Genomic DNA, 24,798 nt, shown 5'->3' with positions numbered 1-24,798 from the left:
GAGATAATTCCCCCAGAAAAGCAGATGAGATAATTCCCCCAGAAAAGCAGACGAGATAATTCCCACAGAAATGTGGATGGGATAATTCCCCCAGAAAAGCAGATGAGATAATTCCCGCAGAAAAGCAGATGAGATAATTCCACCAGGAAAGCAGACGAGATAATTCCCCCAGAAAAGCAGACGAGATAATTCCGCCGGAAAAGCAGACGAGATAATTCCCCCAGAAAAGCAGACGAGATAATTCCCCCAGAAAAGCAGACGAGATAATTCCCCCAGAAAAGCAGATGAGATAATTCCCCCAGAAAAGCAGACGAGATAATTCCCACAGAAATGTGGATGGGATAATTCCCTCAGAAAATCAGATGGGATAATTCCCACAGAAATGTGGGTGGGATAATTCCCCTAGAAAAGCAGGCGAGATAATTCCCCCAGAAAAGCAGACGAGATAATTCCCACGGAAAAGCAGATGAGATAATTCCCCCAGAAAAGCAGATGAGATAATTCCCCCAGAAAAGCAGACGAGATAATTCCCCCAGAAAAGCAGACGAGATAATTCCCACAGAAAAGCAGACGAGATAATTCCCCCAGAAAAGCAGACGAGATAATTCCCCCAGAAAAGCAGACGAGATAATTCCCCCAGAAAAGCAGACGAGATAATTCCGCCGGAAAAGCAGACGAGATAATTCCCCCAGAAAAGCAGACGAGATAATTCCCCCAGAAAAGCAGACGAGATAATTCCCCCAGAAAAGCAGACGAGATAATTCCCCCAGAAAAGCAGATGAGATAATTCCCCCAGAAAAGCAGACGAGATAATTCCCACAGAAATGTGGATGGGATAATTCCCTCAGAAAATCAGATGGGATAATTCCCACAGAAATGTGGGTGGGATAATTCCCCCAGAAAAGCAGGCGAGATAATTCCCCCAGAAAAGCAGACGAGATAATTCCCACAGAAAAGCAGATGAGATAATTCCCCCAGAAAAGCAGATGAGATAATTCCCCCAGAAAAGCAGACGAGATAATTCCCCCAGAAAAGCAGAGGAGATAATTCCCCCAGAAAAGCAGACGAGATAATTCCCCCAGAAAAGCAGACGAGATAATTCCCCCAGAAAAGCAGACGAGATAATTCCCCCAGAAAAGCAGACGAAATAATTCCCCCAGAAAAGCAGACGAGATAATTCCCCCAGAAAAGCAGATGAGATAATTCCCCCAGAAAAGCAGACGAGATCATTCCCACAGAAAAGCAGACGAGATCATTCCCCCAGAAAAGCATACGAGATAATTCCCCCAGAAAAGCAGACGAGATAATTCCCCCAGAAAAGCAGACAAGATAATTCCCCCAGAAAAGCAGATGAGATAATTCCACCAGGAAAGCAGACGAGATAATTCCCCCAGAAAAGCAGACGAGATAATGCCGCCAGAAAAGCAGACCTGATAATTCCCCCAGAAAAGCAGACGAGATAATTCCCCCAGAAAAGCAGATGAGATAATTCCACCAGGAAAGCAGACGAGATAATTCTCCCAGAAAAGCAGACGAGATAATTCCGCCAGAAAAGCAGACCTGATAATTCCCCCAGAAAAGCAGACGAGATAATTCCCCCAGAAAAGCAGATGAGATAATTCCCCCAGAAAAGCAGACGAGATAATTCCCACAGAAATGTGGATGGGATAATTCCCTCAGAAAATCAGATGGGATAATTCCCACAGAAATGTGGATGGGATAATTCCCCCAGAAAAGCAGGTGAGATAATTCCCCCAGAAAAGCAGACGAGATAATTCCCCCAGAAAAGCAGACGAGATAATTCCCCCATAAAAGCAGACGAGATAATTCCCCCATAAAAGCAGACGAGATAATTCCCCCAGAAAAGCAGACGAGATAATTCCCCCAGAAAAGCAGACGAGATAATTCCCACAGAAAAGCAGACGAGATAATTCCCCCAGAAAAGCAGACGAGATAATTCCCACAGAAAAGCGGATGAGATAATTCCCACAGAAAAGCAGACGAGATCATTCCAACAGAAATGTGGATGGGATAATTCCCACAGAAAAGCAGATGAGATCATTCCCCCAGAAAAGCAGACGAGATAATTCCCCCAGAAAAGCAGACGAGATAATTCCCACAGAAATGTGGATGGGATAATTCCCACAGAAAAGCAGATGAGATCATTCCCACAGAAAAGCGGATGAGATAATTCCCCCAGAAAAGCAGACGAGATCATTCCAACAGAAATGTGGATGGGATAATTCCCCCAGAAAAGCAGACGAGATAATTCCCCCAGAAAAGCAGACGAGATAATTCCCACAGAAATGTGGATGGGATAATTCCCACAGAAAAGCAGATGAGATCATTCCCCCAGAAAAGCAGACGAGATAATTCCCACAGAAAAGCAGACGAGATAATTCCCACAGAAAAGCAGACGAGATAATTCCCCCAGAAAAGCAGATGAGATAATTCCCACAGAAAAGCAGATGAGATAATTCCCACAGAAAAGCAGACGAGATAATTCCCACAGAAAAGCAGACGAGATAATTCCGCCAGAAAAGCAGACGAGATAATTCCCCCAGAAAAGCAGACGAGATAATTCCCCCAGAAAAGCAGACGAGATAATTCCGCCAGAAAAGCAGACGAGATAATTCCCCCAGAAAAGCAGACGAGATAATTCCCCCAGAAAAGCAGACGAGATAATTCCCCCAGAAAAGCAGACGAGATAATTCCCCCAGAAAAGCAGACGAGATAATTCCGCCAGAAAAGCAGACGAGATGATTCCCCCAGAAAAGCAGACGAGATCATTCCAACAGAAATGTGGATGGGATAATTCCCACAGAAAAGCAGATGAGATCATTCCCCCAGAAAAGCAGACGAGATAATTCCCCCAGAAAAGCAGACGAGATAATTCCCCTAGAAAAGCAGATGAGATAATTCCACCAGAAAAGCAGACGAGATAATTCCCCCAGAAAAGCAGACGAGATAATTCCCCCAGAAAATCAGACGGGATAATTCCCCCAGAAACGCGGAAGGGATAATTATGTCTGCCACATAATCAGTCTACATTTGTGCACATAACCCTTATCAATACCCTCTACAAATTATCCACTGAGTCGTCCAAGTCCATTTGGGAATGGCCATAGGTATCATTTATCGCCAGATGAGATTGGTCACACCATCGGGGGAGTTCAAGAGAGGATGACTGGGAAAGTCATTGCCTCCCAGAATAACGTCCATTACAGCATCGTTTCGAAGTCACTGATAAAGTACGGTCAGACTGGATAGTTCATGGAGAGACTTCTTTCAGGCCACCCAAGGGTTCCATCCCCTCTTGAGGATTGTTATCTTGTTACCTTGCCAGAACTAACTGCTATCAAGAGCATAATCTCTCCATAATGGCCTGCAAAGAGCAATCAGCCATCAAATTTAGACCCAGACAGTTCAGAACACGATTCCCTATAATCTATATTCTGCTGAAAGACTTTGACAATTGGAGAGTTTGAGTCTGTTGATGAGGAAGGATGTGATTGGCTAATTGTGCTGTTAGGCAGCATAATGAGTTTGCTGGCAGCGGCCTGACATTATGGGCTAGCATTAAAGTTGGCAGAATAAGTGATCTTGCCATCGTCATTTGGAGGAGTGCTACGACTGGTGTCTGATACAGGGGTAAGATCATGGCATTTGTAGTCATCCCCCTGGATCAACAGTAAGGTCCCAACTTCATCTTTGTGGATGACAATATCCATCCGCATCACACGATGTTATAGCTACACTTTAGTACCACAAAATCAACACGGAAAAAAAATACCTGTGCCAAACACAGGAGATGTCAGACATCCTGATTAGAAAGCTCAATATTGTTAATGATGGTGCACGGCCTCTTGCAGCTTGAGAAATGATTTGTCAGGTTAATTCCGGTAATGAGGAAGACTTGTGCCTTTTACTTGAGTCTAGCACGCAAATTCCTCGAGGGAATGGCTCTGATTGTACACGCATGCTACATACAATCAGACTTCAACATGCACGTTGATCGACTTCAACAAGTGCATGAAACCGTTTGGTGCTAACATTTGTTAAACATGATGGGGGACATCCTTAAATGTGTTTGTGGCCGCCAAATATGACCTCAGTGTGGTGATCGAATGGAAATGAACTTGTTTGAAAAATGATGCCACATCCAACTGTGAAAGTTGAATCGTCTTATTTGGTCGATGACAAGACATGTGCAAGCTTGAACTGAAGTCGGTGGTAACATGTTATTAAAGCCACTTCTTTTTAGCTCACCTGGAACGAAGTTCAGGGGAGCTTATGCGATGGCGCTTTGTCCGTCTGTGAGTCCGTCCGTCAGTCTGTCAGTCCGTCCGTCAGTCTGTCAGTCCGTCAGTCTGTCAGTCTGTCAGTCCATCAGTCAGTCTGTCGGTCCGTCTGTCAGTCCCGTCCGTCCGTCCGTCAGTCTGTCAGTCCGTCCATCAGTCTGTCAGTCTGTCCGTCAGTCTGTAAGTCTGTCAGTCCATCCGTCCATCAGTCCATCCGTCCGTCAGTCCATCCGTCCGTCAGTCCATCTGTCCATCCGTCAGTCCGTCCGTCAGTCTGTCAGTCCATCCGTCCGTCAGTCTGTCAGTCCATCCGTTTGTCAGTCCGTCCGTCAGTCTGTCCGTCCGTCAGTCCGTCAGTCCGTCTGTCAGTCCGTCTGTCAGTCCGTCCGTCAGTCCGTCTGTCAGTCCGTCCGTCAGTCCGTCCGTCCGTCAGTCCGTCCGTCAGTCCGTCTGTCAGTCCGTCCGTCAGTCCGTCTGTCAGTCAGTCTGTCAGCCCGTAAACACTTGAAACTTCTTCTCCGAAACCGCTGATGGGATTGCGACCAAATTTGGCACAAATTATATTTTGTGTTGTGACTAAAGTTTGTTCACGGCATTTTAAAAATCGGGATCTAAGGGGATTTACCGGGGGTCAAAGTGGGTCCAGGTTTGACCCCCCAAAATAGGAATTTGCGTTTTCCTCTGAAACTACACAAGCTATTTTGATGAAACTTTACCACATCGTTCATCACCCGTGATGTATCAATGTTTGTTCACGGCACTAAGAAAATGAAAGTCTAAGGAGATCAATGGGGGTCAAAGTGGATCCAGGTTTGACCCCCCAAAATAGGAATTTGCGTTTTCCTCTGAAACTACACAAACTATTTCGATGAAACTTCACCGCAACCTTCATCACCCGTGATGTACCAAAGTTTGTTCACGGCATTAAAAAATTGGGGTCTTAGGAGGTATACGGGGTTGGGGGAGGAGGGGTTGCCCCCCAAAATAGGTATTTTTTTGGTTTGTTTGTTTAAAGTCTTATGATTATGTGAGTATGATCTACATGCTGCCCTGTCTTCTAGCAACCATTGAATTGGTTTAAAATACCCTTAGTCGGTGCAGTATACTGTTTATTCTACCAGGTGAGCCGTGAGTGCCAGGGGTATTGCCCCTGTGTTTATATGCAAAGTATAGCTAAGCTCATGGAAGAGCGAATAGACAAAAGTTCAACATACTGCACATATAACCCTGTCTGCGATCATTTGTAGACTGCCATCGCCGCTTGCTCATTTCGGACAAACATGTTGTTTTTGCGTGGCAACTTAACTTTGACTTCAAATAACTTGTTTGTTCACAGAGTATTCATTCAGAATATGCACATGTTTGAACATAACATAAAAACAATACGAGCCTCAAACATTTGTCGCTTAATTGCTTTCGTTAGGAGTATTTTTATGCCTCCGCAGACGAAGTCGCCGGAGGCATTATGTTTTCGGGTTGTCCGTCGGCTGTCCGTGCGTGTCCGTGATAGGTTTTCATTCCCGAGATAAATTAAGAACGGCTGAAAGGAACTAAGTCTAACTTGGTACAAGTATGTAAATTGATGTAAAGATAACGGATTTCATTATGGGGTCAAGAGGTCACAGGTCAGAGGTCCCATTCGGTAAAATAAATTCTGTTACTGTGCTAACTTGTGAACCAGTGATGGGGTTTGACCAAACTTGGTACAAGTATATATTGTGATGCAAATATGAACCGATTCAATTTTGGCATCAAAGGTCAAAGGTCAGAGGTCATGTCAAGTAAAAATGTGATACTTGAGAACAGCTGAAGGGATTTACTTGTGAACCAGTGATGGGATTTTGACCAAACTTGGTACAAGTATATATTGTGATGCAAATATGAACCGATTCGATTTTGGCATCAAAGGTCAAAGGTCAGAGGTCATGTCAGGTAAAAATGTGATACTTGAGAACAGCTGAAGGGATTTACTTGTGAACCAGTGATGGGATTTTGACCAAACTTGGTACAAGTATATATTATGATGCAAATATGAACCGATTCAATTTTGGCATCAAAGGTCAAAGGTCAGGTCATGTCAGGTAAAAATGTGATACTTGAGAACAGCTGAAGGGATTTACTTGTGAACCAGTGATGGGATTTTGACCAAACTTGGTACAAGTATATATTATGATGCAAATATGAACCGATTCAATTTTGGCATCAAAGGTCAAAGGTCAGGTCATGTCAGGTAAAAATGTGATACTTGAGAACAGCTGAAGGGATTTACTTGTGAACCAGTGATGGAATTTTGAATAAACTTGGTACAAGTATATATTATGATGCAAATATGAACCGATTCGATTTTGGCGTGAAAGGTCAGAGGTCATGTCAGGTAAAAATGTAATACTTGAGAACAGCTGAAGGGATTTACTTGTGAACCAGTGATGGAATTTTGACTAAACTTGGTACAAGTATATATTATGATGCAAATATGAACCGATTCGATTTTGGCGTCAAAGGTCAGAGGTCATGTCAGGTAAAAATGTGATACTTGAGAACAGCTGAAGGGATTTACTTGTGAACCAGTGATGGAATTTTGACTAAACTTGGCACAAGTATATATTATGATGCAAATATGAACAGATTCGATTTTGGCATCAAAGGTCAAAGGTCAGAGGTCATGTCAGGTAAAAATGTGATACTTGAGAACAGCTGAAGGGATTTACTTGTGAACCAGTGATGGAATTTTGATCAAACTTGGTACAAGTATATATTGTGATGCAAATATGAACTGATTGGATTTTGGCATCAAAGGTCAAAGGTCATGTCAGGTAAAAATGTGATACTTGAGAACAGCTGAAGGGATTTACTTGTGAACCAGTGATGGAATTTTGATCAAACTTGGTACAAGTATATATTATGATGCAAATATGAACTGATTGGATTTTGGCATCAAAGGTCAAAGGTCATGTCAGGTAAAAATGTGATACTTGAGAACAGCTGAAGGGATTTACTTGTGAACCAGTGATGGAATTTTGACTAAACTTGGTACAAGTATATATTGTGATGCAAATATGAACCGACTCGATTTTGGCGTCAAAGGTCAGAGGTCATGTCAGGTAAAAATGTGATACTTGAGAACAGCTGAAGGGATTTACTTGTGAACCAGTGATGGAATTTTGACCAAACTTGGTAAAAGTATATATTGTGATGGAAATATGAACCGATTCGATTTTGGCATCAAAGGTCAAAGGTCAGAGGTCATGGCAGGTAAAAATGTGATACTTGAGAACAGCTGAAGGGATTTACTTGTGAACCAGTGATGGAATTTTGACCAAACTTGGTAAAAGTATATATTGTGATGGAAATATGAACCGATTCGATTTTGGCATCAAAGGTCAAAGGTCAGAGGTCATGGCAGGTAAAAATGTGATACTTGAGAACAGCTGAAGGGATTTACTTGTGAACCAGTGATGGGATTTTGACCAAACTTGGTACAAGTATATATTATGATGCAAATATGAACCGATTCGATTTTGGTATCAAAGGTCAGAGGTCATGTCAGGTAAAAATGTAATACTTGAGAACAGCTGAAGGGATTTACTTGTGAACCAGTGATGGAATTTTGACTAAACTTGGTACAAGTATATATTATGATGCAAATATGAACCGATTCGATTTTGGCATCAAAGGTCAGAGGTCATGTCAGGTAAAAATGTAATACTTGAGAACAGCTGAAGGGATTTACTTGTGAACCAGTGATGGAATTTTGACTAAACTTGGTACAAGTATATATTATGATGCAAATATGAACCGATTCGATTTTGGCGTCAAAGGTCAGAGGTCATGTCAGGTAAAAATGTAATACTTGAGAACAGCTGAAGGGTTTACTTGTGAACCAGTGATGGGGTTTTGACCAAACTTGGTACAAGTATATATTGTGATGCAAATATGAACCGATTCGATTTTGTCGTCAAAGGTCAGAGGTCATGTCAGGTAAAAATGTAATACTTGAGAACAGCTGAAGGGTTTACTTGTGAACCAGTGATGGGGTTTTGACCAAACTTGGTACAAGTATATATTGTGATGCAAATATGAACCGATTCGATTTTGGCGTCAAAGGTCAGAGGTCATGTCAGGTAAAAATGTGATACTTGAGAACAGCTGAAGGGATTTACTTGTGAACCAGTGATGGAATTTTGACCAAACTTGGTACAAGTATATATTGTGATGGATATATGAACCGATTCGATTTTGGCATCAAAGGTCAAAGGTCAGAGGTCATGTCAGGTAAAAATGTGATTCTTGAGAACAGCTGAAGGGATTTACTTGTGAACCAGTGATGGGATTTTGACTAAACTTGGAACAAGTATATATTGTGATGCAAATATGAACCGATTCGATTTTGGCGTCAAAGGTCAGAGGTCATGTCAGGTAAAAATGTGATACTTGAGAACAGCTGAAGGGATTTACTTGTGAACCAGTGATGGATTTTGACTAAACTTGGCACAAGTATATATTATGATGCAAATATGAACAGATTCGATTTTGGCATCAAAGGTCAAAGGTCAGAGGTCATGTCAGGTAAAAATGTGATACTTGAGAACAGCTAAAGGGATTTACTTGTGAACCAGTGATGGAATTTTGATCAAACTTGGTACAAGTATATATTGTGATGCAAATATGAACTGATTGGATTTTGGCATCAAAGTTCAAAGGTCATGTCAGGTAAAAATGTGATACTTGAGAACAGCTGAAGGGATTTACTTGTGAACCAGTGATGGAATTTTGACTAAACTTGGTGCAAGTATATATTGTGATGCAAATATGAACCGATTCGATTTTGGCATCAAAGGTCAAAGGTCAGAGGTCATGTCAGGTAAAAATGTGATACTTGAGAACAGCTGAAGGGATTTACTTGTGAACCAGTGATGGAATTTTGACTAAACTTGGTACAAGTATATATTGTGATGCAAATATGAACCGATTCGATTTTGGCATCAAAGGTCAAAGGTCAGAGGTCATGTCAGGTAAAAATGTGATACTTGAGAACAGCTGAATGGATTTACTTGTGAACCAGTGATGGAATTTTGACTAAACTTGGTACAAGTATATATTGTGATGCAAATATGAACCGATTCGATTTTGGCATCAAAGGTCAAAGGTCAGAGGTCATGTCAGGTAAAAATGTAATACTTGAGAACAGCTGAAGGGATTTACTTGTGAACCAGTGATGGAATTTTGACTAAACTTGGTACAAGTATATATTATGATGCAAGTATGAACTGATTCGATTTTGGCATCAAAGGTCAGAGGTCATGTCAGGTAAAAATGTGATACTTGAGAACAGCTGAAGGGATTTACTTGTGAACCAGTGATGGAATTTTGACTAAACTTGGTACAAGTATATATTATGATGCAAATATGAACCGATTCGATTTTGGCATCAAAGGTCAAAGGTCAGAGGTCATGTCAGGTAAAAATGTGATACTTGAGAACAGCTGAAGGGATTTACTTGTGAACCAGTGATGGAATTTTGACTAAACTTGGTACAAGTATATATTGTGATGCAAATATGAACCGATTCGATTTTGGCATCAAAGGTCAAAGGTCAGAGGTCATGTCAGGTAAAAATGTGATACTTGAGAACAGCTGAAGGGATTTACTTGTGAACCAGTGATGGAATTTTGACGAAACTTGGTACAAGTATATATTGTGATGCATATATGAACCGATTCGATTTTGGCATCAAAGGTCAAAGGTCAGAGGTCATGTCAGGTAAAAATGTGATACTTGAGAACAGCTGAAGGGATTTACTTGTGAACCAGTGATGGAATTTTGACTAAACTTGGTACAAGTATATATTGTGATGCAAATATGAACCGATTCGATTTTGGCATCAAAGGTCAAAGGTCAGAGGTCATGTCAGGTAAAAATGTGATACTTGAGAACAGCTGAAGGGATTTACTTGTGAACCAGTGATGGAATTTTGACTAAACTTGGTACAAGTATATATTATGATGCAAATATGAACCGATTCGATTTTGGCGTCAAAGGTCAGAGGTCATGTCAGGTAAAAATGTAATACTTGAGAACAGCTGAAGGGATTTACTTGTGAACCAGTGATGGAATTTTGACTAAACTTGGTACAAGTATATATTATGATGCAAATATGAACCGATTCGATTTTGGCGTCAAAGGTCAGAGGTCATGTCAGGTAAAAATGTGATACTTGAGAACAGCTGAAGGGATTTACTTGTGAACCAGTGATGGAATTTTGACCAAACTTGGTACAAGTATATATTGTGATGGAAATATGAACCGATTCGATTTTGGCATCAAAGGTCAAAGGTCAGAGGTCATGTCATGTAAAAATGTGATACTTGAGAACAGCTGAAGGGATTTACTTGTGAACCAGTGATGGGATTTTGACCAAACTTGGTACAAGTATATATTATGATGCAAATATGAACCGATTCGATTTTGGTTTCAAAGGTCAGAGGTCATGTCAGGTAAAAATGTAATACTTGAGAACAGCTGAAGGGATTTACTTTTGAACCAGTGATGGAATTTTGACTAAACTTGGTACAAGTATATATTATGATGCAAATATGAACCGATTCGATTTTGGCATCAAAGGTCAGAGGTCATGTCAGGTAAAAATGTAATACTTGAGAACAGCTGAAGGGATTTACTTGTGAACCAGTGATGGAATTTTGACTAAACTTGGTACAAGTATATATTGTGATGCAAATATGAACCGATTCGATTTTGGCGTCAAAGGTCAGAGGTCATGTCAGGTAAAAATGTAATACTTGAGAACAGCTGAAGGGATTTACTTGTGAACCAGTGATGGGGTTTTGACCAAACTTGGTACAAGTATATATTGTGATGCAAATATGAGCCGATTCGATTTTGGCGTCAAAGGTCAGAGGTCATGTCAGGTAAAAATGTGATACTTGAGAACAGCTGAAGGGATTTACTTGTGAACCAGTGATGGAATTTTGACCAAACTTGGTTCAAGTATATATTGTGATGCAAATATGAACCGATTCGATTTTGGCATCAAAGGTCAAAGGTCAGAGGTCATGTCAGGTAAAAATGTGATACTTGAGAAGAGCTGAAGGGATTTACTTCTGAACCAGTGATGGAATTTTGACGAAACTTGGGACAAGTATATATTATGATGTAAATATGAACCGATTCGATTTTGGCATCAAAGGTCAGAGGTCATGTCAGGTAAAAATGTAATACTTGAGAACAGCTGAAGGGATTTACTTGTGAACCAGTGATGGAATTTTGACTAAACTTGGTACAAGTATATATTATGATGCAAATGTGAACCGATTCGATTTTGGCGTCAAAGGTCAGAGGTCATGTCAGGTAAAAATGTGATACTTGAGAACAGCTGAAGGGATTTACTTGTGAACCAGTGATGGAATTTTGACTAAACTTGGTACAAGTATATATTATGATGCAAATGTGAACCGATTCGATTTTCGCGTCAAAGGTCAGAGGTCATGTCAGGTAAAAATGTGATACTTGAGAACAGCTGAAGGGATTTACTTGTGAACCAGTGATGGAATTTTGACGAAACTTGGCACAAGTATATATTATGATGCAAATATGAACAGATTCGATTTTGGCATCAAAGGTCAAAGGTCAGAGGTCATGTCAGGTAAAAATGTGATACTTGAGAACAGCTGAAGGGATTTACTTGTGAACCAGTGATGGGATTTTGACCAAACTTGGTACAAGTATATATTATGATGCAAATATGAACAGATTCGATTTTGGCATCAAAGGTCAAAGGTCAGAGGTCATGTCAGGTAAAAATGTGATACTTGAGAAGAGCTTTACTTTACTTTCAGTAATACTTTAGATCAGTAATAAGGTCAGAAATACTTTAGCTCTTTCACGAGCCTCGATTCAGTATACAAAAAAAAAAAAAAAAAAAAGCTGAAGGGATTTACTTGTGAACCAGTGATGGAATTTTGATCAAACTTGGTACAAGTATATATTGTGATGCAAATATGAACTGATTGGATTTTGGCATCAAAGGTCAAAGGTCATGTCAGGTAAAAATGTGATACTTGAGAACAGCTGAAGGGATTTACTTGTGAACCAGTGATGGAATTTTGACGAAACTTGGTACAAGTATATATTATGATGCAAATGTGAACCGATTCGATTTTGGCATCAAAGGTCAAAGGTCATGTCAGGTAAAAATGTAATACTTTTTTTTTTTTTTTCTATCTCTTTGAATGTATACTCTTGGAGATCTATCTCTTGGAGTCTGGAGATCTCGCGAGATCACGGCGAGGTCACGTCTTTTCGAAGCTGCTCCATGCGCTCACGCTCTCGAAGCTAAGTGATCTATCACAATCGTGTTTTTGTCGAGACTGTATCTATCTTTCGGTGTGTGTACCTATAGCGTATCTTTTGGAAAATTTTCGGTGCTAATTTTTCGTACATGTATACACAATCGTCAGTTAATGGTATCGAGTATTCTGCGGCCTAGTACTCGTAGGCTTAGACTACCGTACCGTCTCCGACCTTGTGGTTTCGTTTTTCTCTCAGCGATTCGTCGAATGCGCTGAAATTATTTTTCGTTCTCTGTTTCGTACCAGTCGTTCACCCCGTACCTCCTTGTTTAATATCTGTACTCACAAAAAAAAAAAAAAAACCCCAAAAAAATATTTCCTACGCAGGTCTTATTCATTTATTTGTTGTTCTTTTTGTTCGTTCGTTCTTCGTTCGCGATAACGCGTTTAGAAATGTATAATCTCTCCCCTGAGAGATATAACTTGAGAACAGCTGAAGGGATTTACTTGTGAACCAGTGATGGAATTTTGACGAAACTTGGCACAAGTATATATTATGATGCAAATATGAACAGATTCGATTTTGGCATCAAAGGTCAAAGGTCAGAGGTCATGTCAGGTAAAAATGTGATACTTGAGAACAGCTGAAGGGATTTACTTGTGAACCAGTGATGGAATTTTGACTGAACTTGGTACAAGTATATATTGTGATGAAAATATGAACCTCCATCAATCATCCGGTTCCTCGGGACTTCCGAGACTTCCGGTTCCTCGGGCGAGTGAGGCGTGCTTCGAGCTCTCCACGGCATCGAAGTTTGAGTGTTTTCCCATTCTTGTCTTTGTCAAATTTCCACTGGTTATTTTGCTGTGTACGTGTTATTGTGTGTTTCAAGTTGGTGTTGGTTTGTGGTTCATGCAAACTTGTGTGTAGTTAATCGTTTTCTGGGTCGTACCTCGTGCGCGGCCTGGTAATTTGGGGCTTCCCTCCCCCCTTCGGTGTTTTGTCGGTTTGGGTTATTTCCTTCGCTGTATTGCTTTTTTCTTTTATTTTGTTTTCTCCCCCACACCTCACCTCCCGAGACAAAGAATTTATTCTATATTGATTCTTTCTCCCCTCCCGGACACGTGCTTGTTCGCTCTCCTCCTCGTCTCGGCTTGTGCCCCGCCCCCTGTATCTCGTTTTCTGACGCCTCTGCTCCTTCTTTCTCAAATCCACGTTCTCGCTTGGAGACTTTTCCCGGATTGTTTTTACATGGTTTTCATGGTTCTGTTTGGATATTGTTGGAATATGTTTAAACTGCAGCCGTGATGCTGACGCCGCCCCCCCCCCCCCCCCCGAATTTCCATGTTTTAAACGTTTCCCAGTGTGTACCCTGGATAAGAATAGGTACGCCGTATCCCTGCATGTCGTAAGAGGCGACTAAGAGGGTTGGCGTCAGGAAGGGCATCCGCCATAAAAACATTGCCTCAAAAAGAGAACCATGACAATCACAAGTACGGATATGGTGTGAGAAATGGAGAAGGTGAAAGGATTTTGGAGTTTGCTGATGGAGCTGATTTGTTGATTTGTAATACTCAGTTCCAGAAAGAGGACAATAAGCTTGTTACATACACGTCAGGTGGGTCGACGACAACCGTTGACTACCTGATGGTGCGTAGGCGAGATAGCGGGCACCTCCGGGACACAAAGGTGATCCCGGGGGAGGAGGCTGTTTCACAGCACCACTTGGTTGTCTGTGACATAAGGGTGAAAGGTGCGAGGAGAGCTCGGCGGGTGAAGTACCAACCGAGAATGAAGGTGTAGAGGTTGAAAGAGGTGACAGTAAGGGAGGCATTAAAAGAGAGGCTGAGTAGGGTAGAGGATGATGTGGTTGAGCTTGAAAGTGGTTGGATGTCAATGAAAGCTAGTCTGTTGGGATCCGTTTGTGAGGTATGTGGATGGACAAAAGGACCACCGAGGCACTCGGAAACATGGTGGTGGGATGTTGAAGTTGGAAAGAGGATTGACGAGAAGAGGAAGAAGTTCAAAGACTGGCAGAAGGCGAAGGGTACGGGAGCAGAAACAGCAGAGCATGAAAGTTATAAGGCAGCCAGGAAGGCTGCAAAGAAAGAGGTAGCAAAGGCGCAGGAGGCATGTAGGAAAATGTTCGGAGAACGCTTGGATTCGGAAGAGGGTCAGAAAGCAGTTTTCAGGATTGCAAAGCACATAGCGAAAGAGAGGTGTGATGTGATGGGGGTGAGTTGCTTGAAGGATGAAGTGGGACAAATCGTTGTCGACCCAGATGGAATTAAAGGAAGATGGAAAAGATATATGGAAATGCTGTTGAATACAGAGAATGAATGGGATGGCAACATAGAGAGTAACCCAGTTTTAGGACCGGCAGAGAAGATAACTGAGAAGGAAGTTGAGGAAGCGATAAAAGCAATGAAGAGTGGAAAAGCAGAGGGCCGACGGGAGTTGTGGGAGATATGTTGAAGGCAGCAGGAAGTTGGGGTGTGAAGAGAATGACAGAGATCTGTAATCTGGTGGTGAAAGAAGGCCGCATTCCAGTGGATTGGGAACTGAGTACCCTCGTCCCTCAAAACAAGGGGAAAGGTGACCCTCTGGAGTGTGGCTCGTACCGAGCGATAAAGTTATTGGAGCATGGAATGAAGGTATTAGAAAGGGTGTTGGAGAGGAGGACAAGGAAGAAAGTGAAGATCGACGAAATGCAGTTTGGATTTATGCCAGGAAGAGGAACAACAGATGCGCTTTTCATTGTGAGGCAGTTGCAGGAGAAGTACATGGAGAAGAGGAAGAAGTTGTTTTTTGGGTTTGTTGATCTGGAGAAAGCATTCGATAGGGTTCCACGCAAAGTATTGACATGGGCATTGAGGAAGTTAGGAGTGGAGGAATGGTTGATCAGAGTAGTGATGGCAATGTACAAAAGAGCGCGCACACCTGTAGGGACGAAGGACGGGAACAGTGGTGAGTTTGAGGTGAAGGTGGGAGTGCATCAGGTGTCGGTACTAAGTCCACTACTATTTGTAGCTGTGATGGAGGTGCTGGCTCAGAACGTAAAGGAGGGTTTACCATGGGAGTTGTTGTATGCAGATGATCTGGTGTTGATTGCGGAAAGTATGGATGGACTGAAGGAAAAGATGAACAAGTGGAAGGAATGTATGGAGACAAAAGGTCTGAAGGTGAATATCGGAAAGACAAAGGTGATGGCAAGTGGTAAAGCATGTGGTGAGGTGGAAAGAACTGGGAAGTGGCCGTGTGCTGTGTGTAGGAAGGGTGTCAGAGTGAACTCCATTCAATGTACAATGTGTGCTGAGTGGGTTCATCAAAAATGTAGTGGTCTGAGAGGGTCATTTACCAGTGTGGCAGCTACATTCAAATGTAAGGTGTGCACAGAGGGAGCTGCAGATGGAGGAAATGTTGAGTTGGATCTTGGAGACGGCGTGAAGCTGGAAGGTGTGAAAACATTTTGCTACCTCGGAGACATGCTGAATGGAGAGGGTGGATCAGACTCGGCAACGGTTGCTCGAGTGAGAATTGCATGGAAGAAGTTTCGGGAACTGAGTGGCGTGCTGATGAGGAGGAGAGTGTCGCTGAAGCTGAAGGGAAAGGTGTATGCTGCATGTGTGAGAAGTGTTATGATTTATGGGAGCGAGACATGGGTAATGAACGTAGAGCAGCAACGAAGGCTGGAAAGGGTGGAAATGCGAATGGTTCGATGGATGTGCGGAGTATCGTTGAGAGAGAGGAAGACAAATGATGAATTGCGAAAGATGATGGGAATATTGCCTGTGATTGATGCTGTGAAGAGGAACAGGTTGAGATGGTTTGGTCATGTATTGAGGAAGGATGAAAGTGACTGGTTGAGAAGAGTGATGGAAGTTAATGTAGAAGGAAGTAGAGGACGGGGAAGACCAAGAAAGACTTGGCTAAAGATGGTGGAAGAAGAAATGCGGGCAAGGGGGTTAACAAGGAGAGATGCAGAAAATAGGGCAAAATGGAGAAGATTGTCATGGGGACCGCAAGGCTAACCCCCGCTCTCGCAGGGAAAATGGCCTTAAAATGCATGTTGTTGTTGTTGTATCAATCATCCATCAATCCGCCATCAGTCAGCCATCAATCATCTGGACTGGTCTCCCATCTCTACTGCCTCTGACATAAATTCTTCCTGGGAATTCTTCCAAAGCAAACTGCTCTCTCTCATGCACAGATTTATCCCATCTCGTCTTCTGTTGTCATACCCTTCCTCCCGTCCATGGTACACGGAATCTTGTGGTGAGGCTATTGCCCAGAAACAACTTGCTTTCGTCTCCTGGAAAGCAAATCCAACGGAAGGAAATCTCATTTCCTTTCACAAAGCCCAAAACAAGTGTGTGTCCACCCTCAGGAGAGCCAGGAAACAATATCTCTCCGTTCTCAGGACCGAACTCTCTTATCTGTCTCCCTCTTCCAAATCCTGGTGGCGTCTGGTCAAATCTGTTTCTGGTGTTTGTTCCCCCTCCATCCCCTCCCTCACCTCAAATGGCCACACGGCTGACTCCGCACGTGAAAAAGCTGAATGCCTCAACTCTGTGTTTGCCTCTAAATATTGTGTCCCAAACCCATCCCTCTCTGTACCCACCGTACCCAGTCGTACCCAGCTGCTCCTGGACTCTGTGTCCTTTCCTCCTGACAAGGTGGAAAAGTTTCTGTCAACCCTCGACTCGGATTCTGCAACTGGACCTGACGGCATCAGCCCACGGGTCCTAAAATCCTGTTCGTCCACTCTTTCACTCCCTCTCTCTGTTCTCTTCACCCTCTCTTTTGCTCAAGGTCATCTTCCATCTGCTTGGAAATCTGCCAACATCACCGCTTTGCACAAAAAAGGTGTAAAAACAGATCCCAGCAACTACAGACCAATCAGCCTTCTCCCAATTATCAGCAAAGTCATGGAATCCATCATTGCTTCAGATATGAAATCTTTCCTCTTCTCCAATGGCTTGATCTCTGATCATCAATTTGGTTTCAGACCTGGACACTCTACTCTGGACATGCTGCTTCTGCTTTCTCAACAATGGATAGAGGTCCTCAATGCCAAACAGGAAATTAGAGCAGTCTCCTTTGACATATCACGTGCCTTCGATACGGTCTGGCACCCCGCTCTGCTCACCAAACTCTCCTCTTTTGGTATCCATGGAAATCTCCACGCATGGCTGGCGGACTTCTTCTCTCGTCGTAGTCAACGTGTGGCCCTGAATGGGTTTCTCTCATCTCCTCTTCCTGTTCAGGCTGGAGTTCCACAAGGCAGTGTTCTGGGCGCTGTGCTTTTTCTGGTCTTCATCAATGATCTCTCTGACTCTCTTGAAAATCCTCTGTATCTCTTTGCTGATGACTCTACTCTCTGTCGCTCCATTCTTCATCCCTCAGATCGGCAGTCTGCAGCCTCCTCACTCTCTGCAGACCTGGACAAAATCACAGACTGGGCAAACAAGTGGAACATGTCTTTCAATCCTGACAAATCTCACACTCTTACGACGTCTCTCCGAAAAGACCGACTGGACAACCCTCCCATCCACTTTCTGAATAATCCTCTCCAAGAAGTTCTGTCACTCAAGCTTTTGGGTCTCACTATCTGCCATGATCTTTCCTGGGAAAACCACATTTCAAATCTGGCCTCCAAAGCCAGTCGCCGACTGGGCATCCTCCGTCGTGCGAAGTCCTTCCTTGGCACACCTGAGCTCCTCACCACATACAAGGCTTTCATCCGCAGCTCAATGGAATACTGCTCTCCCCTCTGGGCTGGTGCTCCTGCCTCACACCTAGCTCGTCTTCACGCTGTTGAAACCAAAGCATTCAGAATCATTGGAATCTCCCGCGATGAAGCTAACTCCAAGGGCCTCTCACTCACTCACCGCAGGCAGGTTGGTGGTCTTTCCGTCTTCTACCGACTCCTCTCTGGCCTTGCCCCCCCAGCTCTCTCTGGGCTCTGTCCTTCAAATATTCCTACAGGTCGCACAAGATCTGCCTGCAACCCTCTTATGGTCAAACTGCCAAAATCAAGACTCTCTGCTCACCTTCACTCCTTCATTCCTCTTTTCTCCCGCCTCTGGAACAAACTCCCTCACTCTCTTCAATCCCACTCCACCCTCCAGGTCTTTAAAACAGCTGTTCACCACCATCTCTTATCTTCCCCCATCCAAAACCTTGATCTTTTCTACCCCCGCTAATTTCACCCCAATTCCACTTTTTTGAAATACCAACTTCTGTCCTGGAAGTCCTTGGTGTCCTTGTGTTTTATACTTCTCCGTCCCTCCCCCCCCCCATTCCCACGCCTCCTCCCCCCAAGCCCTCTCCCTTCCCCACATCTCCCTGCTCTCAAATGTTGTGTTTGTGTGCTTCCACTTCTCTCCCCATCTTGTTTTCCGCTCCCTCTTTTTATATATTTTGTTTGTCTGGTTGATTTGTTTGTGAAGTAAATGTTAGCTCTTTCACGAGCCTCGATTCAGTATACAAAAAAAAAAAAAAAAAAAACGATTGGATTTTGGCATCAAAGGTCAAAGGTCAGAGGTCATGTCAGGTAAAAACGTGATACTTGAAAACAGCTGAAGGGATTTAAATCAAACTTGATACAAGTATGTATAATGATGTAATAAAGTGGATGGCGGCATATCGGTCGATGTCGAATAGTGACGTTCTATGTTATTATGGTATTGTAAGTGATTGAAAGGGTGATGAAATTGGGTATAAAAAGGAAAATACTACGAGAACGCCATTCCTTTATTGTATAACAAGCGTTACGGCAAGGTCCCCCGTCGGTGAAGTGATGTGAGTTGACAAAGTGGAAGACGCAAGGCGGCCATCTTGGATTTTGACGTGGCGACCCACTTTTCAATAGCGTTCTCCCTTATGCGTAGATACACCCCCACACAAGATTAGAAGTTGGTACTTCGCTTATTTTTCAAGATATTCCGCTCACAAGGTTCAGACATACATGGCGGCGGCCATCTTGGATTTTGACGTGGCGACACAATTTTCAATAGCGTTCTTCATTATGTGTAGGTACAACCACACACCAGATTAGAAGTTAGTAGTTCGTTTATTTTTCAAGATATTTCGCTCACAAGGTTCAGACATATATATGGTGGCGGCCATCTTGGATTTTGAGGTGGCGACCCAATTTTCAATAGCGTTCCTCCTTATGCCTAGATACACTCACACACCCGATTAGACGTTGGTACTTCGCTTATTTTTCAAGATATTCCGCTCACAAGGTTCAGACATACATGGCGGCCGCCATCTTGGATTTTGACGTGGCGACCCAATTTTCAATAGCGTTCTTCCTTATGCCGAGATACACCCACACGCCAGATTAGAAGTTGGTACTTCGCTTATTTTTCAAGATATGCCGCTCACAAGGTTCAGACATACATGGCGTCAGACATGCATGGCGGCGGCCATCTTGGATTTTGACGTGGGTTGCACCCGCACACCAAATTAGAATTCGGTCCTTCGCTTACGCACGCACGCACGTACGCACGCACGCATGCCCGCACGCACGCACGGACGGACGGACGGACACACGAACGGAGGGGAAAACCATAGTCCCCCTTTCGCTCCGCGGTGCGACGGGGGACAAAAAGAACTACACCCATGATGGTTTATACTCTGATTAACATGCTTATTATTTACACTGTGATTCATCATCGAAGCAATCAGAAAGTTCAAACCATTCATCAAGTGTATGAAATTGTAAAATCACGACACAACAGCATGTGTATTGTGTAATGGTATCGGGTGCACACAATTACAGGCAGTGATACTATGCCCAATGGAGGTAGTAGCATGAATACAAAAATGACTCTGAGAATTGAAATGCTGAACGGTACGAAATCACAGAGATAACTGATGAAGGTTGCCTCATGTAACAAATTTGACGAGGCTCCATATTTCAGAAGAACGGTGGATGCAAGAACCGAAGAGAGTACATGGAACTGACACTGTTAATAAATAGAAGCGATTGAGGTTTAAAAAAAAAAAAAAAAAAAACTCTCCAAAAGTGGTTAATTTATCGGGGTGCGTTCTTTTCATGACAGACGATGGTTGAATCTCTTGGACATCCTTCGAAGATGAAGATGATGGTGATATTCTCCATCACAAATCCATCACAAATCAAAGCTTGATGAGACGTTGCACACAAAGAGGTCGTGGTGGTGTCTTCTTCAGAGGTGTAGGTCTGCAAAATTGGTGTAGATGTAGGCTTCGTGACCACAGCCATTTTTTTCCAACAATGTATAATTGCAGGTTCTAGAAATGAAGCCATTACCAGCAAGGTAAAGAGCCAGGAGAATATTTTGTTAGGATGTGGAAACGATGGATTGGCAAGTTGGGCGGCAGATCTGGTCAGATTGGCAAGTTGGAAAGGCCTTGCTTTGGCAAGGGGGAGGCTTTCCTGGCTTAATCTTAAAAACGTTTTTACACCAACTATCCATATCATAACATAATTTGGCATTTTCCTTTTTTTGGTAAAAAATGTGCATTTCCTCTAGATTATGCTGAATAAGCAGGACAGGTGGTCTCAGATTGTGCGTATGGTGTGTGCTGCAGAGATGAAGCTTCTGGGTTCTGTTACGTGAATGATGTCGTGCTTGGAATCTTAAAACTGCGCGAGCAATTCCAGCGTGTACTTTACATCGATTTCGATCTTCATCATGGAGATGGTACATTTCATTTAGGGAGCAACCTATTTCTATTTCTTTCAGATTATCAGCATTTTCATCTTGATTGATAACATATTCCAAGTCCACTTTATCAAAGCATAATGAATGTATATTAAAAACACAGAAAGGGGTTTGTGGAGGTTTGTCGCCACTCACGTCCATTCTCTCTGCACCACCCCCATATGTTTCTTTTTTTTGCAGGAGTTGAAGATGCATTTTCCTTCACTCCTAAGGTCGTCACTCTGTCATTCCATAAGTTCTCACCTGGATTTTTTCCTGGTGAGAAATACAGTTTGTGGCATTTTGTGCAATTTCACAATGCTTTGCAAAAATGAGTGAAAGGATAATAGCGATGATTGTATTTGATATAAACTGCCTTTCACATCACGTTATTTATTATACAGCTGTTATTGAAACCAACAAAGCCTGATAACTGACTAAATCTTCACATGTCAAGCAATCACCTTTTAGGAATGTTTCTTTTTTGCATTTTCCTGCCAGACTTCTGTCTGTGGATTGGAAGATTTCTGTTTGCTCTTCCTCGACATCAACCAATATCTAGATAAATGTAAATGTAGAAGAAAATAAATAAATAAATATGTATATCGTGATCAGACCCCATTAGTGTAGTGGGTACCAGGAAGCAAATGCCACACTAGCTATTGCTGCATGCATCCTGACAAACAGGAAATGCATGTCACATTAACCTGTCTGTTACACAAAACAGTTCTGGGAGGAGCCAGGAACAATTCAAATTTTTAAAAGGCTCTTTGGCTAAACAGTTGCATAAGCTCTGCCTATTAGGCATGTGCTAAGCAGACCTACAGCCCCCTGCTTCCCAGTAGGAAGATACTGCAGCCAATACTGGGAAGAGAATTTAATTCTCAATTTAATAGCCGGTCCATACGTCGATGCTCCCTCTCCGGGGTGGACTGGTCCATAAAATATGTGCATTATCTTCAAAACAAGTACAAAAAGTTTTAATTAAAACAAAAGCCGCGTCGATGTTACACAATGCCTAGATGCAGCTGTGCCTATAACGTCGATGTTATAGGCACAGGACATTCCTATTGATTCGATTACTTGATGTTATTTTTGTGCAAAGTGAAAATATATCTCGGCAATTTCCCGTGTGTGGCGACGAATTTTTAATATATCTCGGCATTTTCCCGTCTGTTATTTCAGGCGGTGTATGACTGACCATGCCGCGATTTAAAAAATATATATCTCGGCAATTTCCCGTGTGTGGCGACACGTGAACGAAGCTATGCTCCTCTCTCCACATTATTGTGACGACGTATAAATTAAATATTTCATCGTGACGATTGTCATCAAATGGACGAATTTTTAATATATCTCGGCATTTTCCCGTCTGTTATTTCAGGCGGTGTATGACTGACCATGCCGCGATTTAAAAAAAATATATCTCGGCAATTTCCCGTATGTGGCGACACGTGAAGGAAGCTATGCTCCTCTCTCCACATTATTGTGACGACGTATAAATTAAATATTTCATCGTGACGATTGTCATCAAATGGACGAATTTTTAATATATCTCGGCATTTTCCCGTCTGTTATTTCGGGCGGTGTATGACTGACCATGCCGCGATTTAAACAAAATATATATATCTCGGCATTTTCCCGTCTCTTATTTCAGGCGGTGTATGACTGACCATGCCGCGATTTAAAAAATATATATCTCAATGGACTTGAAGTTACAGGCCTTTGAGAATTCATTTCGGTCTATAAAGGGCAACTTTCATTCGGATTTTCTTCCCGTTTTTTTTCAACCGAGTCTAAAACTATGTTAGCGACTGTGAAAAATGAAATGATATATCGAATTTGATTTGAAATAAAACTGTGTGAGAGAGGAAGACACCACGGGCCTACAAAACAGGTTTCAAAGCTATGCGAGTTAATAAAATGGTGGATATTTGTTGATATGAAGCCTCTTCCAGAATGGGTGGAGCTATGGTTCCCAGAATGGGTGGAGCTTTGAGGTTTCGTCTTCTCTGCAAGAACAACAAGAAGAAGAAGAAGAACAAGAAGAAGAACAACAACAACAGCAGAGTGCACTCTATGAGCAGCGTCTGCGACGCGGCTAAAAATGGGCGTTTACGAGTACATTTACCCAAACATCCAGTTTTCATTCATGCACTCTCTTGGAGTTTCCTTAGTGTGCATGTAATGTTTGGGGCTGATGGGTGTCATGGTTTTGGAGTTATGGAGGAGACAGACACACCCACACATATATATATATATATATATATATATATATATATATATATATGTATATATATATATATATATATATATATATACACACACACACATGCACACACACACATACACACACACACATACACACACACACACACACACACACACACACACACACACACACACACACACATAAACACACACACACATTGCCTTTGTTATTATAAATTATCACCGCGAAACCGCCCAGCATGATCTCAGGCCAATAAACTACTTCGGCAGAACCAACGCTCTGCAACAGTCACAGAGTATGATACATCGTATTGGATAGATACCATGCCTTCAGAAAGTATTCACACCTCTTGACTTTTTTTCACCTTTAGTTGTGTTACAGCCTGAATTTAAAATGACTTAGATTGAGGTTTTTTTGTCACTGATCGACACTTCATACCCCAGAATGTCCAAGTGGATTTTTTTTATTGAAATTTTTACAAAATAATTAAAAATGAAAAGCTGAAATGTCTTGAGTTAATAAATCTTCAACCCATTTGCTATAACACTCCATAATGAGCTCAGTTGCATCCAATTGCCTTTGATCATCCTTGAGATATCTCTACAACCTGATTGGAATCCACCTGTGGCCAATTCAATTGAATGGACAATATTTAGAAACAAACACACCTTTCTATATAAGGTCCCCCAGTTGACAGTGCATGTCAGAGCAGAAACTCTACCATGAAGTCCAGGGAACAGTCCATATAACTCTGAGATAGAATTGAGGAGACGTAGAAAGGTATAATACAATTTCTAGAGGGTTGAAGGTTCCCAAGAGCACAGTGAGCTCCATCATTAGGAAATGGGAAGAATATGGAACTACCCACCCTCTTCTTGGAGTTTGCCGCTCGACCAAACTGAGCAACCAGGCAAGAAGGACCTTGGTCAGGGAGGTGACCAAGAACCCAATGACCACTCTGACAGAACTAAAGAGTTCCTTGGCTGAGATGAGAGAACCTGGCAGAAGGACAACAATCTCTGAAGCCCTTCACAAATCTCGGCTTTATGGGAGAGTGGCCAGATGGAAGCCACTCCTGAGAAAAAGGCACATGACAGCACACCTGGAGTTTGCAAAAGGGCACGTGAAAGACTATGAGAGCATGAGGGAAAATATTCTGTGGTCTGATGAGACGGAAATTGAACTCTTTGGCCTGAATGCTACGTGTAGCGAAAACTGAGCACAGCTCATCACCCATCTAACACCATCCCTACCATGAAGC

The 24,798-nt window shown here is 42.5% G+C and overlaps 1 protein-coding gene across 3 annotated transcripts in view; it reads left to right on the top strand.

Annotated features, from left to right (window-relative positions):
* HDAC8 (histone deacetylase 8) overlaps positions 1 to 24,798 on the top strand; it is an 80,098-nt gene that overhangs the window by 28,455 nt on the left and 26,845 nt on the right. For all 3 annotated transcript variants that reach the window (XR_013624122.1, XM_078782042.1, XM_068123165.2), the window contains 2 exons: positions 21,192 to 21,304; positions 21,506 to 21,583. Coding sequence is in view for 2 of the 3 variants with exons in the window: in XM_078782042.1 (XP_078638168.1) it covers positions 21,192 to 21,304; positions 21,506 to 21,583 (191 nt within the window). In the remaining variant the exon portion in view is untranslated. The remainder of the gene's footprint in view (positions 1 to 21,191; positions 21,305 to 21,505; positions 21,584 to 24,798) is intronic.

This window comes from Myxine glutinosa, chromosome 7 (genome assembly GCF_964187855.1).
Source record: "Myxine glutinosa chromosome 7, kmMyxGlut1.1, whole genome shotgun sequence".
Classification (NCBI taxonomy): Eukaryota; Metazoa; Chordata; class Myxini; order Myxiniformes; family Myxinidae; genus Myxine; species Myxine glutinosa.
The sequence above is the reverse complement of the archived record's forward strand: the minus strand, read 5'-3'. Positions and strand labels throughout refer to the sequence as shown.